At 45.7% G+C, this 24,397-nt stretch overlaps 1 protein-coding gene and 1 long non-coding RNA gene across 4 annotated transcripts in view; one reads left to right on the plus strand and one right to left on the minus strand.

Moving 5' to 3' along the window:
- Positions 1-15,239, minus strand: part of PIGG (phosphatidylinositol glycan anchor biosynthesis class G) — a 41,093-nt gene extending 25,854 nt beyond the window's left edge. For all 3 annotated transcript variants that reach the window (XM_059923815.1, XM_059923814.1, XM_059923816.1), the window contains exons 1-5: positions 14,941-15,239; positions 13,829-14,034; positions 6,274-6,483; positions 4,452-4,640; positions 3,418-3,559 (exon numbers count right to left, since the gene is read on the minus strand). In XM_059923815.1, the coding sequence (XP_059779798.1) occupies positions 3,418-3,559; positions 4,452-4,640; positions 6,274-6,483; positions 13,829-14,034; positions 14,941-15,094 (901 nt within the window). In that variant the 5' untranslated portion in view covers positions 15,095-15,239. The remainder of the gene's footprint in view (positions 1-3,417; positions 3,560-4,451; positions 4,641-6,273; positions 6,484-13,828; positions 14,035-14,940) is intronic.
- A 393-nt stretch (positions 15,240-15,632) lies between these two features.
- On the plus strand, positions 15,633-23,630 carry LOC132366702 (uncharacterized). Its single transcript, XR_009503502.1, has 4 exons — positions 15,633-15,917; positions 17,616-17,674; positions 18,595-18,741; positions 22,664-23,630. It is a non-coding gene; the product is annotated as an uncharacterized LOC132366702 (long non-coding RNA).
- Positions 23,631-24,397: the final 767 nt, after the last annotated feature.

A 24,397-nucleotide genomic window follows, 5' to 3' on the forward strand; every position in this document is an offset into this window, starting at 1 on the left:
AAAGGCTCAACAGAAGATTTTCAACTGGCAGAAGAATCAGCAAATTTATAGACAGACTGATAAAAATTATGCAACCTGAGAAAGAGACAAAAAATCTTCCAAATTTGATGGGAAACATCAAATCAACACATCCAAGAAGCTTGATGAACTCCAAGTTGGACAAACACAAACTAACAGACATAATAAAAATGTTGAAAGACAAAGAGGGAAAGAAGGGAACCTAATTAGATTAATGGTTGATTTCTCATCAGAAACCACAGAGGCCAGAAGGCAGTAGGACAGCATATGCAAAGAGCTGAAAGAAAAAGACCAGTCAACCAAGAATCCTACATCCAGCAAAACTACCTTTCAAAAAATCAAGGTGAAATGAAGACATCCGCAGACTAAAAAAGCAAAAAAGACAATTCATTGCTAGCAAACCTGCCTTACAAGAAATACTAAAGGAAGTTCTTCAGGCTGAAAGCTAGTGACTCCAGATGGTAATCTGGATCCAGTTTAAAAAAAAAAAAAAAAAAAAGCAAAGAGTATCAGTAATTATACAGTTATAAAAGACAGCATAAATACATATTTTTTTTCTCTTAAATTTCAAAGCAATTATATAGAACCATATATATGTATATATAAAACCATATATGTGTGTGTGTATATATATATATACGTATATTGTCAGCCTACAACATATAGAAATGGAATGTATCTGACAACAACAGCACAGGTAAAGAGAAGCGAAGCTGTACTCGAGAAAGAAAACGGCACCATAAGAAAATACATGTCCACACAGAAACTTGTTCATAAATGTTATCAACAACATCGTTCATAATAGCCAAAAAGTAGAAACAACCCAAATATCCATCAACTGATGGAAGGATGGAAAAACAAATGTGGTACATCTGTACAATGGAATATTATTCAGCAATAGAAAGGAATGAAGTCCTGACACCTGCTACAATGTGGATGAACCTTGAAAACATTACCCTAGTGAAAGAAGTTGGTCACACAGACCATTTATTACATGGTCCATTTATTAAAAGACCATTTATACACTACATTTATTATATGGAATGTCCAGAAGAGGCAAATCTGTAGAGACAGGTAGATTAGTGATTGCCAGTGGCTGGGGGTGGGTGTGTTACTGGGTTGGGGGAAGTGGGGGTGACCACTAAAGAGGTGATATGTCCCAAAATTGACACTGACGATGGCTAACCAAGTCTGAATGAACTAAAACGCTCAAAAAATAAGCATGATGAGAAGACAATATAACTATTCTTAAAGCAAACAAACAAGTAAACAAAATAAGAAAGAGCTCAGACTCACTGTTGGCACTGAGGTCAGCCATGTGAGCAGCCCATGCAGGCAGTTCCTATGCACAGCCGCCCTGGCCCTTCCTATCTGAAGATGTGTCAGGCCTCCCAGGGAGGAGATCCGTAAATACCCATCTGAGCAATGAAACATCAGCACTTTAGTTAAAAATAACCCTAACGTTCCTATAATAAAAGCACGTCAGCTTAGCTGTCTCTTTTCCCCCCAGACTACAAGCTCCCTGTCTGTAGTGCCGGCACAGTGCCTAGCCTACCGTGGGTGCTCAGTACCCCTCTGCTGAATGGGTGGACAGATGGATGGAGAGGGTGTTTCTGGCCTGGGGCTCTCACTGAGGTAGAGGGGCCCCACGGGACCCTGCTTTGGGTGTGCAGAGCGGGAAAGCTGGGTGTATGGAGGCCAGTGCTCTGATGGGCACCGTGTGCACTCACTGGAAGGCAGGCTCCAGCTGGGCACCCAGGAAAGGCTCAGGTTACAAGAGCCAAAAACTTATACCTTAGGAGGTCAGACATCCAAGAGGAGGCAGGGCTGTAAAAAGACAAAAGGAACCAGGTGGAGCTTCTTCCCCAACCAATCCCCACTCAAGTGGAAGATTCATTCACTCCATAAATATTTTCAGCGTACATCAAATGCCAGGCAATGTTGAGGCCCAAGGCATATAGTGATGAATAAAACAGACTCTGCTCTGCCCAAGTGCAGCTCGCAGCAGGAGAGAGATGACACAAACCACACGATTCAGGCTGTGATTACAAACCACGCGAAGGATGATGGTAGAATACACGAGCACTGCGACACAACCGGAAGGAAGGTACTTTAGTTTTTTGGTTGAGACCAAGGACGAGCGTACGAGCGGGCTGAGGGGCTGAGGGGCTGAGGAGCACGGGGTCGGGGCACGTGAGGAAGAGTTATCACTTGGAGGACCTGCGGGAGAGGCCAGGATTCAGTGAGTAACGGGGAATGTGGCTCAAGACAAAGCCGTGAGGTAGGCGAGAAGCCTCACGTAGGATTTTTACTGTATCCAAGGTTCAGCTACTGAAAGGTGGTACGTATGGAAGCTGGGAGCCGGGACGGTCTGGCTCATGCAGGGAGAGGGCAGATCAAGGTGGACGCCCAGGTTTCCAACTTGAAGAGCCGCGTGAATGGCGCCATCTGTTGACGGGGAAATAGGGAGGGCAGATTGCAGGTGAAGTCACATTTGCTCTATCTGTGGAAGATCCAAGTGGAGGCATCAGCAGGCAGTCGAGGAGACAGTGTGGAGGTTGGAAAAGAGACAGCTGGAGGGATAAATCTGACAGGTGTGAGCCTATTCATGGCACTTAAAACCATGGGAGTGGATGAGATCATCTCAGGAGTGAACGCAGAACGAAACAGAGGCAGTCCGGAAAGAAGGCCAGGGCAAGGACGCTAAGCCAGCAAAGGAGACTGGAGGGCACAGGGAGAGGCAGAGGGAAGCCAGACATGGGGGGTCCCAGGACTCGGAGTCAGCACTGCCGAACGGTGCTCAAGGGCCACCTGAGAGAAGCCAGAGTGTCCAGTGTGGAAAGAGCTGGTGAGCTGGCTGCCTGCGTGTGACGAGGTGAGGGGGCAGAGGCCGTGCACAGGTCTGTGCTGGCCGAGGGCCCCGGCGGGCCTGGGTTGGAGAGCTGCGGTGTGTCTGAGCGCTGAACGTGGGCCCTTAGACGGTCCTACTCAGCCCTACTCCTGTGGTTCTCATTGACCGCTGCTGCTCAAGATATAGTCTCAAATAACGGATACTGTTTCTTAACTTTAAATTTTTATGTTTCTCTCAATTCATACATGCACTTCAGATGTCTCTAAGCCACTGGCACTTTTTATTAACAGTTCCAGATATCGAGGCAGTGACATTCATAGCACACAATTCCCAAAAAGAACATTTGTATTTTAAGAATCGGCAAGAAATGTAAACTCCAAATCCTGACTGGCCCTTGTCCCATTATTTTTCATTCTCACATTGTTCAGGGTTTTTCAACTTACACAGCTTCCAAAAATGGTTAAATGGTTTTTAAAATTAAAATCAAACTACAGAAAGCAAAGAAATAAAGTACAGTTTTAAAGTGTGAAACATTCCCAAATTCTCACCAGGTTTCCTTTCAAATGCAGAGCTGATTAAGATCAGAGCGGTGTTTACTTCCTCCACAGAAGAGGCCCCGTGACCTCCAGCTTCAGACATGCCATGATCACCACAAAGAACCAGCAGATTGGGTAACAGAGTCTCTCTCTCCTATAAGGCAAAGGAAATACATTTCAGCTGAATCCAGACTGGGGAGAAGAAGATCATGTGTTCTCAGATTTCAGCTTTACTTTGTAAATAGTAGCTCTTCCTAAATTTTTTTTTTTTTTAACTTATGAGCTTATAGTCAGATCAAAGGGTCAACGTCGAGTAATGTCATAAATAAAACAAACGGAATCATATGGAGGTCACAGAGCACAGGAGGGTTGTGTTAGGCCTCTCAGGGCAGAGAATCAGGGTTTGGTTTCTGTCTGGGCACATTGCTCTTCATGCCCTAGTCTCCTTATCTGTCAAACAGAGCTGCCTGCCCCTGGCCCCTAGAGCTCCGGCCAGTGGCTTTTGCTGCCCCTGCATGTACCTGACAGGCGCTGACTCGCCCTTGCTGCTTTTTCACCTGGAATACACCTTCACAGATGGCGCAGCGGCACCCCTGCCCTTCAAGTCTCGGCTCACATCTCCCACGTCCTTAAGGAAGACTGCTCTGACCATGCAGTTTAAAATTACAGCCTTTCTCTCAGATGTTGTGCCCTCCTCCTGCCCTACGTTCTGCTATGGCACCAATCACTGTCTAGAATACTTATGTCCTCATTGATTATGCTTCCTGTTCTTCCCTCCTGGCTAGAGATTAAGCTCCACAAATGCCCAGACAGGAACAGTGACAGAGAAGGCCTCCAGGAAACATGAGCTGGAGGAACAGGTAGAGATATTAAGAGCCGCTATTCTGCAGGGCTGCTGGGTGCGGTGCCCAGCACGCGGCACGTGCTCTGTAGGTGAAGGCTGCTGGAGCGATGGTGGGTATGAAGCTCACACAAGGTCACCCCAGTTCCCTTTAGAAGCTACATTTCTTCTAGGAAACATTGGCACCTTGACATTCTAGGCCCACCTCTGAGAGCAGTGAGGTGTGGATCTTCATCAGGACGCTGTCCATCTCACTGAGCTTGCGCCCGATCAGCGGGCTGCTGGGCCCAGAAACGTGGCCGATGTGGTCCAGCCCAAGGTAGTGGAGGATTAACACATCCCAATCCCGCCTTTTTAATACTTTATCCAAATGTCTTGTAACATTATCATCCACCTTTAAAGGGAAAAAGAGTACATATGAATAGCCTCCCTAATTTCCCTGGTGTTCACTCTTCAAGGAAAAGTGATATGGTCATTTTAAAATCTACGGGCTTGGGGCTTCCCTGGTGGCGCAGTGATTGAGAGTCTGCCTGCCAATGCAGGGGACACGGGTTCGAGCCCTGGTCTGGGAAGATCCCACATGCCGCGGAGCAACTGGGCCCGTGAGCCACAACTACTGAGCCTGCGCGTCTGGAGCTCGTGCTCCGCAACAAGAGAGGCCGCGATAGTGAGAGGCCCGCGCACTGCGATGAAGAGTGGCCCCCACTTGCCACAACTAGAGAAAGCCCTCGCTCAGAAACGAAGACCCAACACAGCCATAAAAATAAAATAAATAAATAATAATTAAAGAAGTCTTGCAAAAAAAAAAAAAAATCTACGGGCTTATTTTAGGTTACTAGGACTCATGGGAGTTTGAAAAGACCAAAACCAAAACCAAAACCAAAACACCAAACCAACCAACCCCCAAAATAAAAACTGTCTTAAAAAAATGTTTGCATTAGATTAAGCTTTCACTAATATTGTTTTTATGTCTCTAAGTTATGGATAGAACATATTATAACTTAAACGAACAAAGGCTGTTCTCACAAAACAGTTCTTCAGGATCACTACTGGAGCTTAAACTAAAGCTGACCAGATAACCAAGTTAAATGGGTGCCAGGTTGTTATGAGGCAAGTGAGGGCTAAGGGCAGTTAGCTAAGACAGGACAGTGCCCAGAGTTCAAGAAACCAGCAGGGTGAAGCTGGGGGCGTCTGCCTGTGTCCTACGAGAAGGCTGTTTGGGGAAGAAAGAGGCACACACTCAGCGGTTCCCAGCCACACAGCCCCTGACAGAGCCACTAGCCAGGTCAGCCCTGACCCCTCCCTCCCACTGGAGAATCTACTACAAAGACAAGTGCTTCTGAGCCGTCACACACAGGGTGGGCAGTGACTGCTGTGTCTACACGGTCAGCTTTGGAAAAGGGTGTCAGTGTAAACAGGACGGCAGGCGCTCCCCCGGGCCAAGCAAATGGGTTCATCCAATGCCAGCTCAGACGCACGGTGCCTTTGCCCTGCGGGCCTCCCTCTGCCCCGGGGCCAACATGGGGGGTGTAACCTCCTTGTCGGAGGCTGCACACGCAGCACAGGGCCTACGCTCTCCGCACCAGGTAGGCTCGCCCAGCTCACGTCTGCCCTCATGCTGCCGCCCTCGCAGGAGAACAGCAGCAAGGCAGGATCCCAGGCAGACCGTGGGGACCTCAGGCTCTGCCTCGCAGACTCCGCCACCACATTCTGTCCACTTGTGAAGGCCCCACTCACCTGTCAAAACTCCGGCTGAGCGGCTCCTCCTGGGAAGCCCTTCCCGACCCCCGTACCCATCGACGGGTGCTCACCTGGTCTGGGCTTTGGGCTCAGAGAACTATGCTCACACCTGCGTTAGGGTTTATGGTGCTGGCTTGTAGCTGATTACGGGAAGGAACAATTTTTTCAATCTCTCCATACTATTCTCAGTATATTGATAAAAGCCACATACAAAACAACGTTGCCTCTCACTAAGTTAGAGGGTACCAGGCTCTGTCTCATAGGATATATTTTTCTTAAAAACTGACCTCTGTATAATCTGATACAAAAAAAGAGGTTGTTCCATCATATTCCAGAAAATGCTTTGGGAATAACTTCACCCATGTTTCATCTCCATAAAAGATGATTCTTTTCCCCGCTGCTTTTGCTCGTGTGATCACGCTGTCTTCCAGCAGCGTGGGAGAATTGAGGTTCCTGACGACATCGATGAAGCCGGGGAGGCTCCCCGTCATCAATGCCTGCAGAAGGAAGCATTCAGGAGTCAGACCACAGAATCCAAGTACAGCGTGGGAACGGGTGCCGAAGATGACTGTAACGAATGAAAGAGGCAAGCATAAAGCTAAAGCGACACCAGTACTGAAGGCTGGGTCAGTATTAGGACAAAGGGGGAAAAGCTACACAGATTCTTGGCAAAACCAGCAGACTCAATAAGTGAAGAACTGACCATATTTCAGCCGATGAGAGGACAAAGGAGGAGGCCGTGGGGTAGCTAGACGGCTGTGGTCAAAAAAGCAGTGAGGGATAGTAAGAAATGAAACAAATGGCAAAGGGTGGTATGCACTCTGTATACCCAAACCCACTGTCAGGTCCTCATCTAAGCTTCAGATCTGCTTCATGTGACAAGCAAACTCCACACACTGACCCTGAAACCCAGCAATTCTACTGTCCACCCCCGAGAGAAAGAACAGCCTCTCACACAGCCAGGGAGGAAAGCGGTCTCTAAACAGGAACTCTGAGGAATCCTCACAGTAAACTCGCCCAGGGGTGCTGGTGGGGCCACCTCCCTGCCCCACTCAGCGCCATAACTTCTTGGAGGAGCAGGTGGCTGTGACATGTCTTCACACCTTTCTGCTACAGAATTAAGTCAACCACCTCCCTCATTTTAGCGGAATCTAAATGGGTCGTGGGTCTCCATGATCTGGAGTTAGCTGACAACCTACAACACTGGCATCCAGGGACCTGTGCAATGAAAAGAGGAATCTGGACAATGCTAACAAGTATAATAATTTTGCCAAGACGTCTTTAACAGCAAAGTAACGCAAAAATGAATTAATCTTGGACTTTGAGGATGAGGAGCTTGGCAAATCCTCTCCCTGAAGAGCAACGACAAAACTGGATAAAACTGTCAAAAACAACCCCTTCAAGACTTTGAAAACTCAACGAAGGTATACACAAATTGAAATGTTCTTATTCAAAACACTTTCGAATTTCGGTAAGAACTGTGAGTACCTATGGTGTTTTAACATGGGCTGCTCCCCTCCCGCACACCCAGTTCTGTGACGTGGTAGCCATGAGGACCAGGAGGGGCCTGCCCAATTTGGCCCTCCATGGAGAAGCCCCACGCCAGGGACAAGGTGAAAACAGGGAAGGCCAACATCACAGCTACCTGAGGCTTCAATGCTGGTTGCAGTAAGACACAGGAAAAAGTCTGGAAAGGGGGTCTGGGGAATGGGACAGCTGCGGTAGGCTTCTGTGAGCTCCCACATGTTCCTGGAATCTGGAAGGCTGTGTGCACACACAGGGTGAGTGTACACTCAGGAGAGAACAGAGAGGGCCTAGTTGCCTGGTCCTTCCAGCTGAACACGAGGCCCTGCTCAAACAAAGTGAGAGTCAGGGAAGACTCATAAACCGCCTGAAGATGAGCTGACGGCTGGAGCCACACACAAAGACCCCCTGTAGAGAGTGGAGGCCACACCACAATGTGTTTAAGCACAACCTGTGACCAGTCATTGGCTCACCACTCAGCCATGCTGACCTGGCTGCCCCTCAGGAAGAGTGGCTTAAAAAAAACCCAGGAATTAAAAAACACACAACAAGCAGAGACATCAGTGAGTGTACATCTCAGGACCTGAGGAGAGACAGACTCTCTAGAAGTAGCCCCAGCAAGTCAGCCAAACAGCGACAGCCACCAGCACTCCCGGCTGCGGGTCAGGACCGAGCCGAGGTGGGAGCTGCATGGATGTACACACTCGGTCAATCTCATCAAACTGTAGTTTACAGTACTGTGTGAACCAAAATTCTACCTCAATGAAGTTAGTTTTTTAAATGTGAGCCTTTCACCCCAAAATTCTACTTCCTAAAGGTAACCAGTTACTTTGGGTGAGTATCCTTTCATCCATTTATGTACAATCAGAAATATATAAAGTACGTATTTTTTTTTTTTACCAAAATGGTAACAAACTATATAGATAATTCTGCAACTTGCTTTTTTCACTTAATACCATGAACCCCTTTCCACAGAAAACATACAGGTATTTCACCTTCTTTTTTAAAAACAGCTACAAAGTACTCCAGTGTTTGGATATACAATATATTTATCCAAGACGAATTTAATGACAATTGCTTTACTTTTATTTTTGAAAGCAGAAAAGAGAATTTATTTTATGGATACTGAGTACCCACGAGCAGAAAGTCCAGTCAGGTTTGAGGAGAGATTTAACTTTTGGAAAGCTAACAGGAACTAAGGCTAGCGGTTCTCTCAGTCACTCAAAGGACACAGTCTCGCATGTGTCCCTTTTTTTCCTCTGTGTCTGTTTGTTCTTTTTTGTCACTCTTCCTTTTTTTTTTTTACATCTTTATTGGAGTATAGCTTTACAATGTTGTGTTAGTTTCTGCTGTATAACAAAGTGAATCAGCTCTATGCATACGTATATCCCCATATCCCCTCCCCTTGCGTCTCCCTCCCACCCTCTTTAATCCCACCCCTGTAGATGGTTGCAAAGCACTGAGCTGATCTCCCTGTGCTATGTGGCTGCTTCCCACTAGCTATCTATTTTACATTTTGTAGTGTATATATGTCAATGCTACTGTCCACTTCATCCCAGCTTACCCTTCCCCCTCCCCGTGTCCTCAAGTCCATTCTCTACGTTTGCGTCTTTATTCCTGTCCTACCCCTAGGTTCATCAGAACCATTTTTTTTTTTTTTTAGATTCCATATATATGTGCTGCCATACGGTATTTGTTTTTCTCTTTCTGACTTACTTCACTCTGTATGACAGACTCAATTTTGTTTCTTTTTATGGCTGAGTAATATTCCATTGTATATATGTGCCACATCTTCTTTATCCATTCCTCTGTCGATGGACACTTAGGTTGCTTCCATGTCCTGGCTACTGTAAATAGTGCTGCAATGAACATTGTGGTACATGACTCTTTTTGAATTATGGTTTTCTCAGGGTATATGTCCAGTAGTGGGATTGCTGGGTCACATGGTAGTTCTACTTTTAGTTTTGTAAGGAACCTCCATGCTGTTCTCCATAGTGGCTGTATCAATGTACATTCCCACCAACAGTGCAGGAGGGTTCCCTTTTCTCCACACCCTCTCCAGCATTTACTGTTTGTAGATTTTTTGATGATGGCCATTCTGACCAGTGTGAGGTGATACCTCATTGTAGTTTTGACTTGCATTTCTCTAATGATTAGTGATGTTGGGCATCTTTTCACGTGTTTTTTGGCAATCTGTGTGTCTTCTTTGGAGAAATGTCTATTTAGGTCTTCTGCCCATTTTTGGATTGGGTTGTTTGTTTTTTTGATATTGAGCTGCATGAGCCGCTTGTAAATTTTGGAGATTAATCCTTTGTCAGTTGCTTCGTTTGCAAATATTTTCTCCCATTCTGAGGGTTGTCTTTTCTTCTTTTTTATGGTTTCCTTTGCAGTGCAAAAGCTTTTAAGTTTCATTAGGTCTCATTTGTTTATTTTTGTTTTTATTTCCATTTCTCTAGGAGGTGGGTCAAAAAGGATCTTGCTGTGATTTATGTCATTGAGTGTCTGCCTATGTTTTCCTCTAAGAGTTTTATAGTGTCTGGCCTTACATTTAGGTCTTTAATCCATTCTGAGTTTATTTTTGTGTATGGTGTTAGAAAGTGTTCTAATTTCATTCTTTTACATGTAGCTGTCCATTTTTCCCAGCACCACTTATTGAAGAGGCTGTCTTTTCTCCATTGTATACTCTTACCTCCTTTATCAAATATAAGGTGACCTCATGTGCGTGGGTTTATCTCTGGGCTTTCTATCCTGTTCCATTAATCTACATTTCTGTTTTTGTGCCAGTACCATACTGTCTTGATTACTGTAGCTTTGTAGTATAGTCTGAAGTCTGGGAGCCTGATTCCTCCAGCTCCGTTTTTCTTTCTCAAGATTGCTGTGGCTATTCGGAGTCTTTTGTGATTCCATAAAAATTGTGCAATTTTTTGTTCTAGTTCTGTGAAAAATGCAATGGCAATTGCTTTTAAAAAGCCTCCAGTGGAAGTGCCATTTGAGCTGAGGTGTGAAGGTGGAGTGTTGTCTAGGTGAGCTGAGGTGAGGCTTTCCAGGGCAAAACACAGCAAACTGCAAAAACCCCAAGGTGAAAGGGGGCAGCACACATGGGGAATGGAGCTAGGTGTGATCTGCGTGGATAAAACACACAGGAAGAGGGAAATCAGCTCAGATGAGGGTGAAGAGGTAAACGGTGGAAGACCACGCACCCTGAGGCCTGGGTTAGGAGGCAGAGTGTAAGCCACTGGAGGACTGTTGGGACTAGAGCAGAGCAACGTGATCTGTTTGGACAGGTTCTGGGTGAGAAGTGCTGGGACAGTTTTCCATCCAGGCTCACACCATAGCAGACTGGACTACAGTGGGGGTAGTGGAGGTGGTGGCTGAGTCCGGTTAGTCACATAAACAGTATACAGAGATCTGTTCACCTCATTTCTTGTGAGGAGTGTTATCATCAACCTTTCAATTTTTACAATGTGATAGATTCTTTAGTTGCCTTTAATCTGATTACTAGTACAGTTAAGAATCTTTTTATATGCTTACTGGCATATTTCAATTTCTTTCTATGTGGATTTCTTTATATCCTTTGTCCAGCTGCTACTGGATTGTTGCCCTTGATCAGATCCTCTTTACATATCATGGGGTTCACATCTTGTTTGTTGTGCTAACTGCAAATAATTTTTCCATTTATTGTCTGTCAGTTGACTTTGTTTATAATGTCTTCCACCACTTCGGGTTGAATCTGTCCACCCTTTCTTCTGGGCTTTTATAAGGCACTTCCCTCCTCTTCACACTAGTTTGGGTTCACACGGACATTTTTAAGAAGGGTAGGGACTACCTGGTATCCCCTTCACCCCAGGAAACATGTAGGCAGCAAAAAAGTTGCAGCTGAGATCCCAGGAATTTTAAGTGAGTGATTGTCTGTCATCTCATTGGAGGTTTTCCTGGGGTTGCTGTGGTCTTGGGAACAGTAGTTTCCTGACTTCTGAGAATTAAGGAGGGCTCTGCAGAGACTATTGAAAGAGAATTTGACCTGGTCACCTTATTCTGTATAACACAGTGTTGCTGTATAACACAGTGTGACCAACCGAGGCTCTGGAACTAGGCACACATAAGGTTATGCTCAGTTTCTGATGCCAGCTGTGAGATTTCACACTTCAAGCCTGTTTCCTCATCCGGGAAATGGAGAAGAGAGTGGCACCAACATCATGGAGCTTCCACGGGGCTGTGGTAAGAGTGTACAAGACAGTGCCTGCACCACGGGCGCGCCACAGCCAGTGGTAACTGCCGCTATTACAACTATAAATTCCCAGGAAAAGGAAAGGCTTTCAAAAATCAGTTACAACGTTTTAGAAGGAAGCTACTGCAGCATCTTAACATGTGAACATGCTACTAGAGACATTAGTCTTGAAATTTTAAAACTGGTGTCTCGTGGCAATTGTATCAGCACCTCCAGATGAACTAAGTCCCTTCCTAAGTGGAGGCAGGGCAGGGGACACACTCCTTAGCCAACACTACCTGATCCTATCAAATTCCAGAGCAATGTAATCCTAACTCCAGGATGGACTTCCTGTATGCTAGCTCCTCCCGGACAGAAAATGAGGAGCAAGAACCTGCAAAGGACCCAAAACAAAACACTGGTTTGGTAAAATGAAACAAACTGGAGAAGGGAGGACCACACCGGCCAATGCACAAGACTGAACAGAACCTGGAGCCACCACGCTCACTTACATTTTTTCTTACAAATTTGCCCAGATTCCTAATAACTCTTTTCTTATCAGAACAAAGGAAGAATGAGTTCCTTCCACACTTCTGACAGGACAGATAAAGAAAGCAGTGATCCTGATGGTCAGGAGCCTGGATGCCTTTCTTCCAGCTTCCACAGGACTTGTTTCAGCAGAATGACTGCACCCCGAAAGGCTGTTCCCAAGCGTCCTGACTACAGGTGGCCTCCCCCACTCCCCATCACTCTCTGTCACATTCTCCTCCTCAATTTCTTCCATAGCATTTATCATCTCCTGAAACAATTTTGATTATTTATTTGTATACTTACATATTTTCTGTTCCCTCAATTAGAAAGTAAGCTTCATGAGAACAGGACAGTTGCTGTCTTGTTTTTTCACTGAACCCCTCTTATGTAGAACAGCACACAGTACATATAGATGCTCAATGAATGTTGAATGAAGGACAAACCACATCCAAAAGTGGCAGAGAGAATGGGAAACTCAAGAAAAAAAAATCAGTAAAAGATGCGGCATGAACCCCTTTAATCCCAGACTGCTTTACTCATCCAGTAAACATTTGTTGAGTAACTACCAATGCTGCCCCCAAGCTTTAAAACAAGTGACACTTTCTCACCAAATAATAAGGTGTCACACGATCATCCACAGATGTAAGGTTCAGCTAGAGACTTCTACACCATACCGGCCTGCAGTATATTCACAAACTTTTAAGCTCCTCTGTCCTTTTCTGATCCCACCTCTTCACTCAACCTTCGGGTGTAAGCTTGAATGCAATTTCCTCAGACAGGCTTTTCTGAACCACCCCAATCTAAACTGAGCCCCCAACCAGCACTGAACATCACGCTCTGTTCTTCTTCATTATGCATTAATCACACTTTGTAACTGCACATTTACTTGTATGTTCATTTGTTTAATGGCTATGTCTCTCATTAGAGACTGAAAGTTCCATGAAGGCAGAGATGTTATTTTCAAAAAGAAACTTGTTTTTGAGCAAATCAATAAAGCTTTACTCTTTTCTTTCCCCATAGTTCTTAAGTAAAGCATAGGCACTTCAAAGGCACTCCCACTAAGCTGAACACCTGAAGGCGGTTTATAGAGTAAAAACAGGTATCTGTGAGGCCAGATCATGTTGGTTTGGTCACTGTGTATACTAAAATTTTGTACAAGTCATTTAACTTATCTGAATTTGCTTCCTCATCCATAAAGTCAAGTGATTGAACTAGATAACCCTAGAGGCTCCTCCCAGAATTCTAACTGACCCACTGATGATTAAAGAAGATAGCAGGTTAGCAAGGAGCACGGTATCTCTTGGATTAGATTGGCCTAGATGATCTGGCTCTAAATCTGTTATGCTTCCCATGAAGCATGAGCTTTTGGCTACCTTTACAGAGGGCATAAATCATGGGTCTTAGTTCCATCCTATCTGGGAGGCTTTTTCAGCATTCTATTGCCCCAGCCAGGTTTACAGCACCAAACTAATTTCCACTTAGTTAAAATTGGGACTCCAAGTAACAGACTACAGAGAGCCCCTCTAAACCTCTGAACGAGCCAAACCGTGATCTATAATATATTAAGTCAAACTGTTTACCTTGATTCGAGGCATAGTAACTGTAGGTGGCTTTGCTTCAGCCACAAAACTGTGAGATGATCCTTTTTCCACAAGATAAGTTGTGTAGGGCATAAATTTCACACCCTTTGACCCAAACACAAAATCATCTCTCAAGGCGTCTATCAGCATAATAACAACTTTACTGAAGAGAGGTGGTGGGAGCTTGGTCCAGTTGGAAATGGCTCCTAAGTGTTTGAAAAAGAAAAAGGAAATTGAATTTTAACCTTTATTTAGCATTCAAGCACCTTATAATCTAGTTTCTGCTTACCTCTCCAGCACATACTCTGTCACACCTACATATCCTGAGCCAAAGAAAAAGGCCTGTTCTTGGGAAACAACGCTGGGGTCAGGGGGTGGGCAACAAGTAAGCTCAGGGAGCCCTAATATTATGTAGTGAACTACCCTTAGCATGATGGGAAGTACTGGCACAGGGGAGTCCCTTCATGAGTATCCTGGAATGGGACATTAGGGAGATTGACCTAAAACACAGTGTTGCAGGTAGGGGATGGGCGAGCATTTACAAACTGTCTTTCCATGGTTAGCAGCTGGTATTGTGTGGATTTGATCCAAAACGTGAGTTCCTTTACCTAAGATATACTGTTGGGTAGGTGAGGGCTAGGAAGGGGCCTAGGCAGGGAGGTCTTAACTACTGGAAAAAACGGGGTCTTGGAGGAATGCCATAGAAGAAAACACGAGAGGTCGGCAGCAATCTTATCTGTTGTGTCTTCCTGAGCAAAAAGGGTGCCTGGAACAGGGAGTGACCCAAACATCTGCTCAGGGAAGGGGGTTGGGGTGTCACTGGATGAGTAGAGCTGGGGAGAGGCTTACTTTTCACGGGTATGGAGACCTTACTCTGCGGTAAGGTAAGGGAGGAGAATCTTAGTAGGGCTGGTAGTGGTGCTTACCACAAACTTGTAGGATACATAAAAGGAGGCTGGAACGGTAAGAAGGGGACCCTAGGGGTTGGGGACCAGAATGGAAGAGACCACCGGGGAGCCGCGGGAAGAAATCCAAGAGGCGAGACTCATAAGGAGGGTCCTCCGGGAAAAGTGGGGCCCGGGGAACAGAGACGCCCGGGGAGCGGTCCATACCAGCCGAGGGTTCGGGCGCTGGGGACTCTGTTTGGTGCTCCGTCCCGGAAAAGGAACAAACGGGAACCGGGAAGAATCCCCGGAGGAAGAGCGCGACCCCGAGCACCTCGATCACTACGCAGCAGGCGGCGAAGGTCCCAGAGCCCAGCCGCATCGTGCCCACCCGCCGGGCCGGGATCTGGGTTCCCGGACCCCAAGTCACGTCTTGCCCAAAGGCAGCAGCTTCCGCCTCCAGGGAGCCGCCTCCGAGCAAGCGCGAACCGGAGATCCGGACAGGTGCCCGGCGCCCCCGCGTCTGCCGTCGCGCCGGAAATACGCGCCGCGGTCCGGGCGCTTCCGGGGCGGGACGGGCCTGAGCTCACGGGCCTCTCGTGTACTTCCGGGGCGTCTGCCCGCAAGGCACCGCCAGCCCCTTGTTAAGGTCTGAACCGCTCCGGCTGTCTCGGGTTTGTGGAGTCTATGCTGTGTGCCGTGCCTCCTGCTAGGAGCTGTCACGCATTTTGCCGCGTTTGCTCCTCAGCAGCCTGCTGAGTCAGGTGCCATCGCCCTGAGAGCCCTCGTGTGTCTTGGGCAGGTCTGTGCAGAGGACGCCGTCTCCGACCATGACTTCGAGTTGGGCTGCCGTTACCTCGCTAAGTGACCTCCAGAAGGCAAGCTGACTTCCTGGGTCTGGGTGTCCCTGTGCGGGATTGGACCCCGGGACTTTCTTGGGGCCGCATTCAGACCCCTTTACTGCCCGGTGCCTCCATCTCCGGCTTCTGGGTGTGCTGGGGGCCAACAGCTGACAGCCACCCCCTTCTCTGAATAGTTAATTGTCCTTGGCTGATGGGAACTGCTGCACCCTGGAAGTTATCACTCCCCAAACACCTGGAGCTCATGATTGACTGGGGTTGCAGTATAAAGGCCCAGCTCCTTTGCCTCCAAGAGAGTTGACTCGTGCTATTCGTGCTCCGAGCTCCTCTGGAATGAAGTTGAAGGTAGTCTTCAGCTAAGACCACATCCCTGCTGCTTTCTCCTGCTATCTTCACATCCTCCTCCCCAGAGCCTTCCCTTGTTAAGGCTTATGCACCCGACCTCCCTTCTAAGGCTCTCCTTTAAGGAGACCAGGCCCAAGGCAGACTCCAAGGTGTGTCTCCGAGCCTTAAATGTGATGAGTCTATAACGAGTCAGTTTTCCCAAGCTCTGACGACGACAGTCTAAGCTTCTACCACCTTCTCACCAGTACACACTAACCATGAATGTTAATAATAACCATTTAATGACAGCTGAGGTTTATCTAGTTTATCACCTGCCAGGCACTAGATCAAGCCCTTTAAATGGATTATTTTATTTGGTTAACACAACAACCCTTTGAAGTAGGTAGTCTTATTATTTTTTATTGCAGACAGAGAAATGATGTCAGACTATAAAGTAGCATATCCAAAGTAACACAGCTAAACAGCCACAGAGCCAAGATTCAGAGCTATCGGTCTGACTCTGAGCCTGAACTTTGAATCTCCACACTTTGCTAACATCTCAGAAAAACAAAAAACATCTTCTCCTTTCCAGTGGTTCTTGTTATGGGCTGAATTGGGTGCTCCCCAAAATTCATATATTGAAGGCCTAACTCTCAGTAGGTCATGATGTGATTTTATTTGGAGACAGTGCTTTTAAAGATATAATTAAGTTAAAATGAGGTCATTTGGGTGGGCTCTAATCCAGTGTGACTGGTGTCCTTAGAAAAGAGATTGGGACACACAGGCACAGAGGGAAGACCATGTGCACACATGGTGAGAAGGTGGCCATCTAGGAGCCAAGGAGAAAGGCCTGAGGAGAAACAAACACTGCCAACACCTTGATCTTGGACTTCTGGCCTTTGGAACTGTCAGAAAGTAAATTTCTGTTGCTTAACTCACCCAATCTGTGGTACTTTATTATGGCAGCCCTAGCAAATAAATACAGTCTGTATTAGATTTATATCTCTTCATAACAAATACCACAAACTTAGTAACTTAAAACTAAGTTTTATGATTTATGATCTCAGCATCTGTGGGTGAGGAGCCTGGGCATAGCTTGGTGGGTCCTCTGCAGGGTTGCATTCGAGGTATTGGCTAGGGCTGTGTTCGCATCTGGAGTCTCGACTGGGGAAGGATCCAGTTCCACTCTCACTCAGGTTGTTGACAGAATTAATTTCCTTGCAGCAGTAGGACTGAGGCCCTGGCTTCCTGCTAGCCACTAGCCAGAGGCCACCCTTGACTCCTAGACACATAGGCCTCCCTAAATAGCCGTTGACATTTCTGTGAATTAAAACTATGATGTTCTAGGTTTGTGTATAAAATAGATAACTAGTGAGAACCTACTGTATAGCACAGGGAACTCTACTTGGTGTTCTGTGGTGACCTGGATGGGAAGGACATCCAGGAGGGAGGGGATATATGTATACGTAAGGCTGATTCACTTTTCTGTACAGCAGAAACTAACACAACGTTGTAAAGCAACTATACTCCAGAAACAAACAAACAAACAAACAAACAAACAAAACTCCTAGGTGACGCAGAATCAGTGATCCCTGGGAATCCCTCTGGCAGTGTGTCCTTATTCAGCTGGGCATGGCTGGGGGAGATGCAGACACTGGGTGGGGGTCAGACCTTACAGGGGCTGCTGAACATCTCTGTTCCTTTTCCTATCCTGTTCAGGAGTGAGAATCCCCAGAATAATGAGAGGACAACCAGCAGGGGAAGGAAGTCCCTGGGAGGTGAGTTGGTCTGTTTGTATTTTCCTTATTTTAGCATGCATTTTGTTATTGTGTGTTTTTGCTAGGAAATCACCAATTTCCTGTGGATTTCCAGTTTGATGCAATAGGTTTCTCTTATTTGAGTTTTAATTTTTCCTCTTTCTCTAGTTTTCAACAGAATTGTCACAATTAACGAACAAATTTTTAATGCAGTTGTTTGTTTTATAGTCCTTTGTATAATTTGAGTACAAATTCTTTATCAGATATGTGTTTTGCAAAATATTTTTCTCCCAGTTTGTTGCTTGGGTTTCAGTTTTCTGAAAAAGGCATTTCACCAAATAGAAATTTTTAATTTTATAAAGAACACGTTACTGGGATAAACCATAATGGAGAAGAATGTATATATATGTATAATAACTGAGTCACTTTGCTGTACAGCAGAAATTAACACAATATTGTAAATCAACTATACTTCAATAAAAAAAATAAATGTACAAAGAACATGTTATTAACTTTTTTCCTTTTGTGCATTGGCTTTTTGTGTTGTGTGTTAAAAGTCAAAGCTCATGATCTATGTGACCAAACCCATGGTCATGTAGATTTTCTTCTATGTTTTCTTTTATAGTTTTTATACTTTTATATTTTAAATTTGTCTGTGGACACTTTGGAATGACTTTTGTTGTAAGTTGCAAAGTCTGTGTCTACATTCATTTCATTGCATATGGTTTCTGATTGTTCTATACCTATTTTTCAAGAAGTCATGGTATATTTGCTGCCATATGTTTGAATTTCCAAACATTAGTGGATTCAGCAGGACGGCCAGCAGGGAACTCGGTCTCCTCTGAACTGGGAGTGGGTGCAGCCTGCATTTCCCACTTTGACAGCACAGGGCGACAAGCCCGCCCCTCTTACCAGTGCGCACCTGCCTTTTCTGCCCACAGGCCTGGCCCTGTGCACAGCTGACAGGAGCGTGGCCTCCTCAGGAACCTCCAAGGATTTGGCTTCGGAACAGTGCAGGGCTGCACCCACACTGAGACGAGCTCGGTTTCCTCAGGACCGGCTGGGAGGTGCCTCCATGGGAGAAAAAGGTGAGGAAAAAGTGGGGAGAAGGTTGCTGTGCTGACTGCGTGGCTGACTGCCCGGGGGTGGGTGTCTGTTTCCAGAGGACCCAGCAGAGGAGTGGCTGGATGTGGAAAATTGTGGGTTTTAGTGAGTTTTGTGTGTGGTGCAGTGTCCAGTGTCCTCCTCTGGCTTGTGATGTTCCATTTTCCAGGCAGTTTATTGAGGGGACTGTCCTTTCCCTGGTGTATGTCCTTGGCAGCTTTGGCATAAATTAACTGACCACATGTGTGTGGGCTTATTCTTGGGCTCGCTATTCTATTCTTATGGCCCCTTTGTCTCTTTTTGTGTCATTTCTACACTGTTTGGTTACTGTAGCTTCGTAATATGGTTTGAAGTCAGGGAGTGAGTTTCCTCCAGCTGCTGTTCTCCTTTCTCAGGATCCCCTTGGCTGTTTGGGGTCCTTTGTGGTTCCATACAAATGTCAGGACTGTTTGTTCAGTTTCTGTGAAAAATGCCTTTGGCATTTTTGTAGGAATTGCATTGAATGTGTATATTTGGGTAGAATGAACATTTTAGCACTACTAATTTTTTCTATCCATGAGCACAGGATATCTTTCCATTTATTTACATCTTCAATTTCTTCATCAATGTCATAACATTTTCAGTGTGCAGGTCTTTCACATCTTTGGGTAAGTTTATTCTTAGGTATTTTGTTCTTCTGATGTTACTGTAAATGGGGTTGTTTTCTTAATTTCTCTTTCTGGTGGTTCATTATTAGTGTATAGGAACACAGCTAATTTTTGTCTACTGATTTTGTATCGTGCAGCTTTACGGAATTCATTTAGTAGTTCGAATAGATTTTTGGTGGGTTGATGTGGAAAACTGGAATTAGAAATCCCACTGTTTCTACCACATCCAGGTCATCCAGAACACCCAAGACGGGACTTCCCTTGTGGCGCAGTGGTTAAGAATCCACCTGCCAATGCATGGAACACGGGTTCGATCCCTGGTCCGGGAAGATCCTACATGCCGCGGGGCAGCTAAGCCCGTGAGTCACAACTACTGAGCCTGCATGCTGCAACTACTGAAGCCCTTGCACCTAGAGCCCGTGCTCCGCAACAAGAGAAGCCACCACAATGAGAAGCCTGCGCACGGCAACGAAGAGTAGGCAGCGAAGAGTAGCCCCCGCTTTCCGCAACTAGAGAAAGCCTGCGTGCAGCAATAAAGACCCAACGCAGCCATAAATAAATAAATTAATTAATTAATTTAAAAAAATAACTAGACTGTTTTTTTTTCAAAGTTTTAATTAATTAATTAATTTATGGCTGTGTTGGGTCTTCGTTTCTGTGCGAGGGCTTTCTCTAGTTGTGGCAAGTGGGGGCCACTCTTCATCGCGGTGCGCGGGCCTCTCATTATCACGGCCTCTCTTGTTGCGGAGCACAGGCTCCAGACGCGCAGGCTCAGTAGTTGTGGCTCACGGGCCCAGTTGCTCTGCGGCATGTGGGATCTTCCCAGACCAGGGCTAGAACGCGTGTCCCCTGCATTGGCAGGCGGATTCTCAACCACTGCACCACCAGGGAAGCCCCAGTGTACAATTCTTGTACACCTTTTCCTCACCTCTATTGGAGGCTGATTCAGAACACACACAACCTCCTGGAGAAACTTGCCCTGACCCTGCCATGTACTGCCACCTAGCTGGCCTGGTACTGAGTCACCAAAAACTTTTGTTCTTTACTTGATTCTTAATTCCTTTGGAATTCTTTACTTTACTGTTGTAAATGTTTATTGTCCTTGTAATAAATCTTTTAAAAATAAAAATGAAATATTGTACTTTAATTACTCCATAGATGAGTGATGAATGGATCACACTTGACATATGATTGTAATCTTTTTAGAATTATTAAAGTAATACACACATGTTATAAAAAATTGAAATATTACCTAAAGAAGAGAGGTTTGCCAATCCCACCCCCAGAGGTGACCGTCTTGAATGGTTTGGTGCATCTCTCTTAGGGTCTATCTGTCTCTATCTCTGTCTCTCTCACACACAAGCAGATTTATTTACATTTATGTTGATTTCACATCTATGTAGTCTTACAGATGGGATCCTGGGTGCAGATGGTTGGTCCTCGTGCTTCCCACCTAAGAGGACCCTGAAGTCTCCCCTGTAATCAGGGGAGTGGGGGCATTTGAGGGCATTTCCCTCTAAATATGCCTTAGTGACATATTGATTATTTTGAATTAATGTTACTTAAGAGCCATGCAAGAGAGACACTTTCTACCTCTTTTTAGGAAGAAATAAATCTCTCCTGTGAAAGGTACCCCACCTGGGGGCTGAGACCTGAGGGCAGAGGGCTGCAGGCGTGCTGGCCCCTGCAAATCAATTCATTCTGGGAACCTTCTGTCATGACTACTGAGGTGCCAGTTAGCTTTGTGATGACCAAAGCCAACTACTCTCTCTGCCTATTTCTGAGAAAAGGCCTGAGTCTGAGCCATTTTAGATTCTCTGGATTTCTTGGCATATGGACTGACCTGCACCCTCTCATCCTGACAGACCCCTTGTAGAAACACCTTCACTTTAAGAATTCTTTCACCTCGTCCAGAAAATAAAGCCCCCATCCCCATCCCTGTCCCCAACAAACAAGCAGACAGATATCCGGCTGCTCTCCTACCTCAGCCACTTCAGAGAGTCACTCTCTTAGAAATACCTTAAGCTCAATGACATACTGCTGTCTCCCTTTCTCTGGCACCATGCCATCCCTGGGTGAGCCCCGTCTTATGTGGGCTTGACGGCACCACTTAGATGAGCCAGAGACAGTACCCCAAAGTGTCCTGATGGTACCACCATACATTGAAAATGACCTACACACCAAATTGGCCTTAAACACGGTGGTCCAGAGACCAGGGATGTGCATGTGCCTCTGATGAAATCATTGCTCAGGAGACCCCAGCATCTATCATCCATCTTCTCCATGTTCTTCTGACCTTTGCTCTTCCTCTTTTTAGCTGATATCTTGCTAGATTGTTCATGGACAAATTAGATCCCATCTGGCAAGAGGAGAATCATCTTCCCAACACATGAGAAGAGAACAGTCATGGGCCCGCACCCATCTTATCCTCCTCTGCCTGCCCAGCCCGTCATGTCAGAAACATGTGTCCCTCCTCCTGTCAGAAGCCAGATGCCAGGTAAAGGACTTAGATGTAAAGGAAACCAGAATATTGTCTTGAGCTACAGACACTTCAAAAAACAAAGCAAAAACAACATTCCCCTCCCCCCCCCCCAACAGCAATACAGCACGTGCAGAAGGGCGTGCTGAGCCTTCCCCTTCTCTTTCCTGGAAGCAGCAGATAACATGTCATGCCTCACCCGCCCCAGGAAGACATCTTCCCTCTCCTGGAAGGAGAGTGACATTGTGATCGTCAGGGGCAGAGAGTGGAGAATGAGAGAATTCTGTACAAACAGACCTTGTTCAACCTAATTCTCATCCTCCTTAGCCTCCCCACTTAGTGCAGTTCCTTTTCCACAATCGCCTCTCTTTGTTCAACCCAACAGAAAAGAATTTAGGTTTTGCCACTTCTCTGGGTCTTTCTTCATTTCCTTAGGAGAGCGCCCTGGGCCAGGTAAAACTTGTGGGAAATAAATGTGTATGGTTCCCTCCTGTGAGTCTGTTTCATGTCCATCTACTTCTCAGGACCAGCCTTCAGCTCTAAGAGGGTGGAGGTCAGGTTCTGTCTCGGCCACATCTTCCTCGCCGGCATCTTTGAATTCTGCCTCCTTCCTTGGCTTGATTCCTCAGCATGCTGACATGCTCTCAGCTACCATCTTCAGAAGCTCTGTGAACGTGGGCTGTGTCTTTCAAAATGAAACACGTTTGTACCCTACGATACAGCCCTTGAATTCCTTGGTATTGATGGACCTAAATGAGTCGAATGCTTATATCTCTACAGAAACCTGTATGGGACATTTTATGGCAGCTTTATTCATAACAGCCAAAACTTGGAAGCAACCAAGATGTCCTTCAGGAGGTGAATGGACACACAGACTGGTCTCCATCCATGCAACAGAATGTTCTTCAGCACTGAAAAGATATGAGAGAGATATGGAGCCATGGGGAGATGGGAGGGGCACCTTAAGTGCATGTCACTTACCAAAAGAAGCCAATCTGGGGCTTCCCTGGTGGCGCAGTGGTTGAGAATCTGCCTGCCAATGCAGGGGACACGGGTTCGAGCCCTGGTCTGGGAAGATCCCACATGCCGCGGAGCGACTAGGCCCGTGAGCCACAATTGCTGAGTCTGCGCGTCTGGAGCCTGTGCTCTGCAACAAGAGAGGCCGTGATAGTGAGAGGCCCGCGCACCGCGATGAAGAGTGGCCCCCACTTGCCACAACTAGAGAAAGCCCTCGCACAGAAACGAAGACCCAACACAGCCATAAATAAATAAATAAATAAATAAATAAATAAATAAAAATAAAAAAAACCAATCTGGAAAGGTGGCATAGCTTAGGGTACCAACCACATATGACATTCAGGAAAAGGCAAACCAAAGAAAGGGTGGGTTGCCAAGGGTTTGTGGCAGGGTTGAGGGGTGGGGCATGATAAACAGGTCGAGCACAGAGGATTTTTTTTTTTTTTTTGGTATCTTTTTAATAACTTTATTGAGGTAAAATTCACATACCATACAATTCACCCATTTAAAGTATACAATTCAGTGGCTTTTAGTATAGTCACAGAATTGTGCATCTATCACCACTATCAATTTTAGAACCTTTTTATTACCCCCAAAAGAAACTTTGTACTTTCAGTCTCTACTTCTCAGTACTCTCAAATCCCCCAGCTCTAGGCAACAACTAATTTTCTATTTTCTGTCTCTGTAGAGTTGCCTATTGTGGACATTTCATAAAAATGGAATTATACAACATGTGGTCTTTTGTGACTGGCTTCTTTCATTTAGCATAATGTTTTCAAGGTTCATCCATGTTGTACCATGTGTGAGTACTTCATTCCTTTTTATGGCTTAATAATATTCCACTATATGGATATACTACGTTTATTTATGAGTCGAGCATTTGGGTTATTTCGACTTTTTCACTATTATGTGTGATACCGCTATGAACATTCACGTACAAGTTTTTGTGTGCATATACGTTTTTATTTCTCTTGAGTATGCATACCTAGGAATGAAATTAATGGGTATGTATACCCAGTGTATATGTTACTGGGTCATATGGTAACTGCATGTTTAATCATTTGAGAAATTGCCAGACTGTTTTCCAAAGTGGTTGTACCATTTTACATTCCCACCAACATTGTTTGAGGGTTCCAGTTTTTCCACATTCTCACTAATATTTCATATCTGTTTTTTTAAAAAATTATTATAACCTGGGCTTCCCTGGTGGCGCAGTGGCTAAAAATCCGCCTGCCAATGCAGGGGACACGGGCTCAAGCCCTGGTCTGGGAAGATCCCACATACCGCGGGGCATCTAAGCCCGTGAGCCACAACTACTGAGCCCACGTGCCGCATCTACTGAAGCCCGTGTGCTCTACAGCCCGTGCTCCACAACAAGAGAAGCCACTGCAATGAGAAGCCCGCACACTGCAACGAAGAGTAGCCCCCCCCGCTTGCTACAACTACAGAAAGCCCGCGCACAGCAACAAAGACCCAACACAGCCAAAAATTTAAAAA

The sequence above is a fragment of the Balaenoptera ricei genome, chromosome 5 (genome assembly GCF_028023285.1).
Source record: "Balaenoptera ricei isolate mBalRic1 chromosome 5, mBalRic1.hap2, whole genome shotgun sequence".
Lineage (NCBI taxonomy): Eukaryota > Metazoa > Chordata > Mammalia > Artiodactyla > Balaenopteridae > Balaenoptera > Balaenoptera ricei.